The 11788-nt window shown below is 40.6% G+C and overlaps 1 protein-coding gene across 1 annotated transcript; it reads right to left on the bottom strand.

The window, feature by feature from the left end:
• Nucleotides 1-342: 342 nt before the first annotated feature.
• LOC118816509 (centrosomal protein of 135 kDa-like) lies at nt 343-9866 on the bottom strand. The gene is made up of 4 exons (XM_036582927.1): nt 9863-9866; nt 8935-9116; nt 2160-2302; nt 343-1042 (listed from the first exon to the last, which is right to left on the bottom strand). The coding sequence occupies exons 1-4, from the start codon at nt 9864-9866 to the stop codon at nt 343-345; spliced, it is 1029 nt and encodes a 342-aa protein (XP_036438820.1).
• Between the last annotated feature and the right edge of the window lie 1922 nt (nt 9867-11788).

The following is an 11788-nucleotide window of genomic DNA, read 5'->3' as shown; positions in this document are numbered from 1 at the left end:
AGTCGTAAGTCATTTGACTCAAGTCTACACATCTGTAGACCTTTGTGGGCTGCCTCCTGCTTTCTTTTTGGATGTAATTCTTTCTCATCTAAGGCCCTCTACAAGATGTGTTTATATTAAGAAGTAAACATCGCTGAAATAATATCTCTATAGTGCTTGTGCTCATCTTTATTCTCATGTTTCAGCACAAGTGAAGACTCTGCACCCAAAGAGGCTTTACAATCATGTAAACGTACAGAATGCATTATGGGTGATTACCATCCTCTCTGCTCTCAGACTCAGAGCTGTTCCTGGAACAGCTGTGTATTTCTTTTTCTGCCACTTTAATGCGTTTTGAAGTATTTACTCACGTAAGTCATTCAGCTTCTGCTGAAGTCTGTTTTTCTCCTTCTGCAAAAGGTCCATCTGGTTTCTCATGGTGTTGGAGCTGCTCTGTAAGTCTTCCTTTTCCTTTGCTATTTGCAGAATTTTAATCTGTAGCTGTTGTTTTTCTATAGTCAGGTTGTTGTAACTGGTCTGTAACTGGTCTCTCTCTATAGTCAGGTTGGTGTTACTGGTCTGTAACTGGTCTCTCTCTGAGATTAGGTTAGTGTACCTGGTCTGTAACTGGTCTCTCTCTATAGTCAGGTTGGTGTAACTGGTCTGTAACTGGTCTCTCTCTATAGTCAGGTTGGTGTTAATGGTCTGTAACTGGTGTCTCTCTGTGATTAGGTTAGTGTAACTGGTCTGTAACTGGTCTCTCTCTGTGATTAGGTTGGTGTAACTGGTCTGTAACTGGTCTCTCTCTGAGATAAGGTTAGTGTACCTGGTCTGTAACTGGTCTCTCTCTGTACTCAGGTTGGTGTAACTGGTCTGTAACTGGTCTCTCTCTATAGTCAGGTTGGTGTTACTGGTCTGTAACTGGTCTCTCTCTGTGATTAGGTTGGTGTAACTGGTCTGTAACTGGTCTCTCTCTATAGTCAGGCTGGTGTAACTGGTCTGTAACTGGTCTCTCTCTGTGATTAGGTTGGTGTTACTGGTCTGCAACTGGTCTCTCTCTATACTCAGGTTGGTGTTACTGGTCTGTAACTGGTCTCTCTTTATACTCAGGTTGGTGTAACTGGTCTGTAACTGGTCTCTCTCTGTGATTAGGCTGGTGTAATTGGTGTGTAACTGGTCTCTCTCTGCACTGAGGTTGGTGTAACTGGTCTGTAACTGGCTTCTCTCTGTACTCAGGCTGGTGTAACTGGTCTGTAACTGGTCTCTCTCTATACTCAAGTTTGTGTAACTGGTCTGTAACTAGTCTCTCTCTGTGATTAGGTTGGTGTAACTGGTCTGTAACTGGTCTCTCTCTGTAATTAGGCTGGTGTAATTGGTCTGTAACTGGTTTCTCTCTGCACTCAGGTTGGTGTAACTGGTCTGTAACTGGCTTCTCTCTGTACTCAGGCTGGTGTAACTGGTCTGTAACTGGTCTCTCTCTGTGATTAGGTTGGTGTAACTGGTCTGTAACTGGTCTCTCTCTATACTCAAGTTGGTGTAACTGGTCCGTAACTGGTCTCTCTCTGTGATTAGGTTGGTGTAACTGGTCTGTAACTAGTCTCTCTCTGTGATTAGGTTGGTGTAACTGGTCTGTAACTGGTCTCTCTCTGTAATTAGGCTGGTGTAATTGGTCTGTAACTGGTTTCTCTCTGCACTCAGGTTGGTGTAACTGGTCTGTAACTGGCTTCTCTCTGTACTCAGGCTGGTGTAACTGGTCTGTAACTGGTCTCTCTCTGTGATTAGGTTGGTGTAACTGGTCTGTAACTGGTCTCTCTCTATACTCAAGTTGGTGTAACTGGTCCGTAACTGGTCTCTCTCTGTGATTAGGTTGGTGTAACTGGTCTGTAACTGGTCTCTCTCTGTGATTAGGCTGGTGTAATTGGTCTGTAACTGGCTTCTCTCTGTACTCAGGTTGGTGTAACTGGTCTGTAACTGGTCTCTCTCTGTACTCAGGTTGGTGTACCTGGTCTGTAACTGGTCTCTCTCTATAGTCAGGCTAGCGTAACTGGTCTGTAACTGGTCTCTCTCTATAGTCAGGTTGGTGTTACTGGTCTGTAACTGGTCTCTCTCTATCGTCAGGCTGGTGTAACTGGTCTGTAACTGGTCTCTCTGTGATTAGGTTGGTGTAACTGGTCTGTAACTGGTCTCTCTCTGAGATAAGGTTAGTGTACCTGGTCTGTAACTGGTCTCTCTCTGTACTCAGGTTGGTGTAACTGCTCTGTAACTGGTCTCTCTCTGTACTCAGGTTGGTGTAACTGGTCTGTAACTGGTCTCTCTCTATAGTCAGGCTGGTGTAACTGGTCTGTAACTGGTCTCTCTCTGTCATTAGTATAGTGTAACAGGTCTGTAACTGGTCTCTCTCTGTGATAAGGTTGGTGTAACTGGTCTGTATCCGGTTGCTCTTTGTGATTATGCTGTTGTAACTGGTCTGTAACTGGTCTCTCTCTGTAATATGGTTGGTGTAACTGGTCCGTAACTGGTCTCTTTCTTTAGTCAGAAGTATGATGGCAACCATAAAGGTAACGCACAGCAGCCAAAGACACCCTGTAGCCATGCTGTAGTTTGTGCTCCTTTTAGTGTAACTTCCTGAAGATAGAAAGTAATTCATATAATTAGACTTTTTAAATGCAGCTGTTCAGACGACAACATGGATTTCATATCACAACCTCAGTGCCTGTTTATGTAACATTTACATTTAATGCATTTAGCAGAGACTCTTATCCAGAGTGATTTACAAAAGTGCTTTGCTGTCCACTCAGAGAGTGTATCCTAGCTAGTACAAATAAGTTTGTAGGGATGGTATAGTATAGTGGGTAACATCTCTACCTTCTATGCTGTAGTCTAGGGTTCATTCCCTGCCTGGGTAAGCACCCTGCACTATAACAATAAGAGTCCTTGGGCAAGAATCCTAACACTACCTTCGCCTACCTGTGTAAAATGATCAAATTGTAAGTCGCTCTGGATAGGAGCATCTGACAAACGCCATAAATGTAAATAAGTTAGAGTCCAAGAGTCCAAACAATCCTAGAGCTCAGACATTCCCAGAAACAAACAACAGTGCTGATACCTTGAAAGAAAGATACAAAATTAAACAGAACTAAAGTTTAAAGAGTAGCTCTTTATATAACACTATATTGATTCAAAAGGAAACAAATACAATCTTTGTTTCCTGTAAAACTTTCCCCTATTCACAAGAGAGGCTCGGGGCACAAACTAACGGGATAAAATGTAACATTTTTCTATGTAATTAAACAGGTTTAAGTACAATGTATGTCTGGTCACTCTCTTGTTAGCAATGTCCTCTATGAATTCTCAAAGCAATCACACAGCAATCATTTTCCTTGAAATTCACACTGAAGACTTTTATTGTACCATGAAAGTAACATTTTCTTAATTAATAAGTAATTTCAGTTACCTTGTTATATGTATGTATGTATGTATATATGCATTAGTCACATAATTCACACCTGTTTTATTTTAATCCCCCTCTTGGTGGCTGTAATAAAGCATATGAACATCTGACAGTGAGATCTAGCCAGACTAAAGTACAGCTTCCACACCGTTGGGTTAGTTTTAATAAAATGTTACAACTAAGCCCCTCAAAGTAATCGGTGAGAGAATGCCAACCCCCTCCCCCCATACAAATCACAAATCATTCACAAGTTTATTCAAAATTATACTGGGGATGTGATAAGAATACAATATATTTCAGTTTGATTGTGTCAATATATGCTGTTATTCTTTGTGATTATCATATATAATGTATATTTTTATGTATTTGAGTTGGAAAACTCATATGATTAAATTAATCAACTGTGTTTGTCCAAATTTAGCAGACTTTTTTTTGCGACTAAAACTAGCCCTTGAGTCTGTGACAATTAACCCCACCTATGGGGTAACTTGTAACATCTGCATTTGTGCTGTTTTTGTCTAAATTGTTTACACAAAGTAGCTGCTTTTTATTTATAGCAGACATGTGCAGTGCAGTTTGTATTAAAAACATACTACTACAATCCCATTTCCAAAAAAGTTGAGACGCTGTGCAAAATGTAAATAAAAACAAAATGCAATTATGTTCAAATCATTTAAACCATATATTTCATTGAAAATGCTTCAAAGACAACATATCAAATGTTGAAAGAGAGAAATTTTATTGTTTTTGAAAAATATTTGCCCATTTTGAATTTGATGCTAACAACATGTTCCCAAAAAGTTGGGATGGGGGCAACAAAAGGCTTGTAAAGTTGTGTAATGCTAAAAAAACACCTGGTGGTTGTTTGACAACAGGTCAGTAACATGATTGGGTATAAAAAAGCATCCCAGAGAGGCTGAGTCTTTCAGAAGTAAAGATGAGGAGGGGTTCACAACTCTGTGACAGACTGCACGATCAAATAGTGCAACAATTCAAGAATAACATTTCTCAACATAAAATAGCAAAGAACTTTTGCTTTTCATCGTCTTTTTCCCTCAGGCAGCACTGCGTTAAAAACAGACATGATTCTGTAGTGCTTCTGAAAACCACTGTCTGTGAACACAGTTCATCACTGCATCCACAAATGCAAGTAAAAACTCTAAAATGCAAAGAAGAAAGCATATAGAAACAGGATCCAGAAATGCCGCCGCCTTCTCTGGGCCTGAGCTCATCTAAAATGGACTGAGGCGAAGTGGAAAAGTGTCCTGTGGTCCAACAAATCAACATTTGAAATTCTTTTTGGAAATCATGGACACTGTGTTCCACAGGCTAAAGACCACTCAGCTTGTTATCAGTGCACAGTTCAAAAGCCAATATTCATGATGGTAAAGGGGTGCATTAGAGCACATGGCATGGGTGACGTGCACATCTGTGAAGGCACCAGTAATGCTGACACACGTTTTAGCAACATATGCTGCCATCCAGACTGTGTCTTTTTCAGGGAAGTCCTTGCTTATCTCACCAAGACAATGTCAAACCACATTCTACATGTATTTCAACAGCATTGCTCTGTGTTAAAAGAGTCCAGGTGCTAAACTGGCCTGCTTGCAGTCCAGACCTGTCACCAATAAATACATTTGGATTGTTATGAAATGAAAAATACAACAAAGGAGACCCCAAACTGTTGACCAGCTGAAATCCTATATCAAACAAGAATGGAAAACATTTCACTTTCAAAACCACAGCAAATTGGTCTCCTCAGTTTCCAAATGCTTACAGAGTGTTGTTAAAAGAAGAGGTGATGCAGCACAGTGGTAAACATGCCCCGTGTCAACTTTTTTGGAACATGTTGTTGGTATCAAATTCAAAATGGCCATATATTTTTCAAAAAACAATAAAATTTCTCGGTTTCAACATTTGATGTGTTGTCTTTGAATTATTTTCCTTTAAAAATTTGGCTTCTCCATTTCTTTGTGAGACACGATGAGCACAAACTCGCTAGCTTTACTGCATGCACGCGAGCGGGTAATGAGTGTGTTTTTTTACATGCAGAAAGAGACAGTCTATGTTCACAAACTGTACTGTTTAGTTTAGTTCATCATGCGTTGTAACATCATCTAGCCAGGCCATCCAGGTCAGCTGACAGGCCAGGCCACCGAGTAATCTCCCGTTTCTCCTGACGGCCAGTCCAGGCCTGACTATACAAAATTACATAATTTTTGATCAATCAGACCAATTTTGAACAATTGCCAAGTTCTGTGGCATTTTTCTCTATAATGCTAAAATAACATTTAATACTTCAATCATGGTAACAACTTTGTTTTGCTCACTAAAAAAGTAATGACTCCCTTTAATAAGGGCTTATATGACTTTTATAGTGATACTCGATTTATAGTGATACTCGACTGAAGTTTTCTTGCATAAGCCATCTCTGATTGAGTGAACTGACTTGTGTCTATTGTGCAAAGTTCCCAAGTGGTCTAGAACGCGAACAGCTGTATACTGGATGATAGATTTTTAGATTTTAGTACTTCAGGAAGATGGAAATATCTTCAGAGTCATGGCCACCAGGAGCCAAGACTGACACCCCTGTCTTTGAAGTTTATGTGCTCATGGTCATTCTCCTCTATTTTGTTATTTGATAGTGTTATTGTCCACTTAGTGCACTGCAAACTGGAACTGATAAAACCTTTTTCACAGTAGCCATTAAATGCAATTTCTGCCTCATCATCATCAGCTTAGAACATGAATACAAAAAAATCACAACGTAGCAACCAGCTACATGTGTCAGATTAAATGCATTAGTTGAATTCATTTTGTTATTTATTTGATCCCTATTGTGTCTGTTACTTATTAAATTACTATATTGGTGCAATTTTAGTTTATTCTGACTTGATTGATTTTGCTATTAAATTTACTATTATGATTATTACTTTTTTAATAATTTAAAGCCTTTGGACTTTTTTTTCTAAACAAAAACATGCTACAGTTTTTCTTGCATTAGTAATGTTAACTAATGACTCACATTACCACATTGAGACTTCTGATAACATAACCTGCTAAATTAAATATTTTAAGTTTTAAGTTTACATTAATGCAGTAAGAAGCCATTTTAATTTTAATTTTATTTAAAAAATAACTGAAGGTTAAAAAATGGGTAACCGGGTTGCAAGTAACAGGTAACAGCCTAAAATAAGGCAGTACTCAGGAGTGGTTAGCTGGACAGGGTGCACATGTTGCATGCTAACTACTAATAACTATATAGTTTGCACAGTGTCCAAAAACTTTTGGCTACAGACTGTATCCTGACTGTGGTGAATGGTCACAACATAAGAATGGATGTCCAAAAACTTTTGGCTATCCTAGGAGTGTATCCTGACTGTGATGGACTAGTTAGAGGTTTTAGGCTCAGATAGTGTATATATACTCTTGTCTATGGAAAACGAGCATATTTGGACCAACAGTGTGAAAAAAGCACAAGAACACTATTCAGTTTCCACAGTTCTGACAGGTTTGATGGTTCAAGGTTAAAAACTGTAGAAGGAGAAACACTGACAGCTTTTAAAGGGGAGTTATAGTGTTTTACTTAATAGTAAGAGGAAAATAAAGAACAGTCAGTTGGCTTTTCCAAGATAACTTAATGAAAGCATTGCCTCATGGTCATTCTGCAGAAAACAAGATGACATAACTTCCTGTATGTATCATAATATAGGATATGCATCTATGTTTTTTTACAAAGGGGGAACAGGTTTGGGTAACGGGGTTCCACAGAAAATGTGGGACAAAGTTAAAATGATTCTAACAAAGTTAAAATGATTCTAGTAACATTACTTTGCTTGGAACTGAACTAGATAACATTGTAATGTTACTGTAAGATTGTAATAAATATATTTCATAGAGTAGTTTAGTGCTCAACATCACCATAATAAAGGTGGATATAGACATTTTAGATGCTTCTGTGATCAATTAAGTGCTAATTTTAGGAAAGTACAGATTCCTTCACTTTACAAAAACAAAAATGAAAATAAGAACAGTCACTTTATTGCTTTTAAAAAGGTAATGGGACAGAAACTGAAAGTGGAAAGTGTCTTAATCCAAGTGAATATACTGCACCTGAGTTCTCAGATTCCTTGGTGCTTCTGGTCGTGTGAGTCTTCAGGTTCTCCTCATTTACGGAAATGTTTTCACATGAAACGTCACCATCATCTGACGTAGATTTACTGTCTGCAATAATCCCTGAATTTGCATATATGTTCTCCCTCATCTCCATCCTGCTCTCTGTCTGTGACTGACTAGTGAAGCTTGTAGATGTGATTCACAAAGACTTGCAGAGACCTGCCTTCAGAGGGAGACAGCAGTCCTTGGTCCAAAAGGCGTGAGGTGCGAACAGGGAGACCAGAGGCTCTGAGTGAGTGAATGGGAGGAAACCGAGGAAATGCCTGAGTGTCCTGAACCAACTGCTTTTTGTGCACACAGATGGTAATCAACATGTTTTCTATCATAAGTCCATTTTTTAATAAGCCACGATGTGTCTAATATAAAAAAAACAAAGGTTTTGTGAAATGACTAACAGCAAGATGGAGTTGTGCCAGGGTTGATTTATGGAACTGCGTCAGCGGCTTATAAAAATGAAAGCTTTAGCGCAAGCTCTGCCAGGAAGACTCCAATGCTACGTCACTCATTACTCTGACCAATCACAAGCTTCCACCTGTCTTTAAAATGACTCGACTTACACACCTGCTTTGCTGCTTTCAGATGCTGACATTTCGTCGTTCCTTTTTGAGTCAATTCTCTTGGTGTTGCTACTCGCAAGTATTCTGGCAAGAAGCGGCTTATTTTTGATTTGTCTTCTCCTCATTCAGTTCTGGTTGCTAGTGTTAACGAGTGCTTTCCTCTCGAGCCGTTCTCCCTGTATTATGCCTCTGCTGATGATGCTATCTGGTTTATTAAGGTTGCGGGTCGTGGCGCTCTGCTGGCTGAAGCAGATATTATGGATGCCTTTAAAATTTTGCCTATTCACCCATCGGATTGGCCTCTTTTGGCGTTAAGTGGGAGTCTAGTTTTCATTTTGCCGTCCGGCTTACTTTCAGTTGCAGGAGTAGCCTCGTATTTTTGATTGTCTTTCCGAGGCTTTGTGTTGGATCCTGTTGAACGTCTTTACTGGCCTTTCATCCTCCATCTCTTGCATGATTTTTTGCTCGTGAACTTTCCATCTTCTCGCCGTTCCACGCTGGATGTCCTCAAGGGCGTTTTTTGCGAATTGGGCGTTCCTCTCTCTGCTGAAAAGACCGTTGGTCCTTCCACCAGTCTCGAATTTCTCGGCATCGTTTTGGATTCTGTTGAAATGCGTGCGTCTGTCCCCGCAGATAAGCTCGCTAGGTCCATTTTAGGAGCTTTTCTCTCGGCTTCGGCAGTTTCTAAGCGTGACGTTCTCTCTCTTCTCGGTCTTATCAACTTTGCTATGCGCGTCATTCCTCAGGGTCGTTCTTTTATTTCTCACTCACTCGGTGGTTGATTTGTGTAATGTCGTTGCCCTTGACGATGGCTGCCGGTCCAATCTGCAGTTCTGGTCTCAGCTCCTCGAGCAATGGAATGGCATCTCCTTCTTTTACTCCGACGTGGTTGAGTCCTCGGATTCTCTTGCTTTGTTCACTGACGCCGCTCCTTCTGTTGGTTTTGGGGGGTACTTCCAAGGGCAATGGTTCACAGAGAAATGGCCAGCTGAATTCTCTGAATTTGCCCTTGGATCTGCTTCCTCTGCAGTGCACGAGATTTATCCTATCATCGTCGCTAGCATTCTGTGGGGTGAGGCTTGGTCACGGAGACGTATTAATATTTTTGCGACAACGAAGCCGTGGTTGCCATCATTAACAAAGAAAGGTCGTCATGTAGCACAATCATGTCTTTACTTAGACGTTTAACATGGCAATCAGTCATTCATAACTTTATTGTGACAGCTGAACATATTCCTGGACATTTTAATGCTGTCGCTCGATCTCGTTTACAGGAGTTCAGACGTCTCTGCCCCTCGGCTTACATGGATCCAACACCTTGCCTTCCTTTCACCCTACTCATTTTGGACTAAACTATTATAACGCCCTACTAGATTCACCCAAATATTATATGTCAAAAGGCTTAGCCCCTTCCACTCTTAAAGCTTATAACTCCACGTGGGCTTGGTTTGTTCTGTTCTGTCTTTCGCTACAAATTCCGGTTTTTCCCATTCTCGTGACAACAGTTTGCACATTCATCGTTCATAATTATCAGTCTTGCCGTCTTAAAGCTGCTTCAATTCACGAATGTTAGCAGGTATCCAATTCCATGCTAGATGTAACGACCCCGACTATCCTAGTTTATTCTCCAACCCAGCTATCCGCTTGCTTCTTAAAGGTTTAAATAAATCTACACTGCAAGTTTCAGATAAATGCTTACCCATAACTCCTGAAATACTGCAGATGCTTATCTCTGCTCTACGCGAAGGTCTTTTTACTCCTTTCATTAACTTGAGGCTGTTTTTCTCATGGCTTTTTATGGTTTCATGCGTCCAGGGGAATTCACTTCTAACACTCAGCCATTCGATCCCACACGAGGTCTCACACTGTCTGATATACACTTCTCACCTCACTTCTTTACCATTTTCCTTAAGCACTCTAAGACAGACTTCTCTGAAGCTGGTATTTCTATTAAAATCTGTAGACTAAACATCTCCTTCTGTCCCTATTCCTCTATGACCCCAAACTCCACCCACCTACTCTCAACTCACCTCTGTTTATATTAAACAGAGGTGAGTCACCTATGTTTATATCTGCTTTCCTATGACTGCACAGTGGTTCAGGGAACACCTAGCCTTCGTCATTACAAAATGTGGACTGTCCTCAACTCACTACACAGGCCATTGTTAGAATAGGAGCAGCTACAACCGCAGCTAAACTTATTCTACCCATCAATTCAATCAAGCTGCTGGGGAGATGGTCCTCGTCTGCCTATGAATCCTACAAAAGGCCAGATGCACAACTCATCATGGATGCTCAATTGGCTCTCTCAAAATCTATCAAGGTATATTTCTTGCAACTACTGGTGGCGGCTACTGACCTTTGCAATTGAATGAACACTGCATGATTTAAGTTAAAAAAAAAAAAAAATCTTTGTTTAGCTCTCTAAGCAATACCTCTTTAATGTTATACATTTTAATCTTTGGCAATCGGTGCTTTTGTGCTGCATTTATGAGCTCATCTGCCAAGCCATTGCATGCCTATATAAGCTTGTTGCTGAGCAAATGCCATGCAATCTCAATACATGAATGGGCCATCATCATAACAAACACTTGCATATATGGACCAGTCACCTGAGCAAATGCCACATGGGCTCATAACCTAAGCAAAATGCTATGCTTATTTTGGCTCATAAACTGTGCAAAACGCAGCAATTAATGTGAGGGCACGTCGCCCCAATGAAAGCTACTCACGTGAGGGAGCGTCGCCCTAACGAACGCAATGCATTTCAGGGCGCGTGGCCCTAATGAATGGTTTGCACGTGTGGGCTCGTCGCCCAGTGAACATAGTGCATGTGTGGGTTCGTCGCCCAGCGAACATAGTGCATGTGTGGGCCCGTTGCCTAGCGAACATAGGGCATGTGTGGGCCCGTCGCCCAGCGAACATAATGCATGTGTGGGCCCGTCGCCCAGCGAACATAGTGCATGTGTGGGCCCGTCGCCCAACCAAACATGGTGCATGTATAGCAGTCCTTGTATCTGATGTTTACATAGTAAATACCGCAGTACTCCTTACGTAATGTAAGCATGAAATTGTTGCTCTCTGCAAACAATTTGCAGTGTCGAGGCCTCAGCCTCTAAATCTTGAGTTTTCTTTTAACCTGACGAAAACTTTAAGCTTAATGCCGATTAGGTACTCCAGGTGACCTATGTGTTAGAACAACTAAGTTCTGTCACTTATTACACCACCACAATGGTATATAGAATGATGAGCCCATGCACTTGTTATTTCATTTTAGCCTATGCAATAATCAAATGCACTTAGTACACTTAATCAGTAATTTAATTGCACTTGTTACTAATACCACAATCTGTACTTTTATTGGATATATACTGATGCATCTTGCTAATATCTCTTATGTTCCTTTCCAGACTAGTCAATCCAGGTAAAGTCTTTCCCGGTGGGTATCCATTATCTCTTACAAATCTTTTGGGGTATGCTCCGCCCCCTGCCGTCCCTGTATGGCAGGATCTGCGAAGCTCTATACATCAAAGTACCTGGGCTGATGAAGGGGCCCATGCCAAGGACTTTAACTTACAAAATTTTGTTATCTATGGAATTGTTAAATATTATTAGATGAAACTAT

This window comes from Colossoma macropomum, unplaced genomic scaffold, assembly GCF_904425465.1.
Source record: "Colossoma macropomum unplaced genomic scaffold, Colossoma_macropomum, whole genome shotgun sequence".
Lineage (NCBI taxonomy): Eukaryota > Metazoa > Chordata > Actinopteri > Characiformes > Serrasalmidae > Colossoma > Colossoma macropomum.
Note: the sequence above shows the minus strand (reverse complement) of the source record. Positions and strands in the feature narration are given on the sequence as shown.

Coding starts and splice junctions, on each gene's coding strand:
- LOC118816509 (XM_036582927.1), bottom strand. Junction 2,303..8,934: donor TTACACAAATCAACCACCGA/GTGAGTGAGAAA, acceptor TACACCAGCCTG/ACTATAGAGAGAGACCAGTT. Junction 1,043..2,159: donor CTTATCTCAGAGAGAGACCA/GTTACAGACCAG, acceptor CACCAACCTGAG/TATAGAGAGAGACCAGTTGC.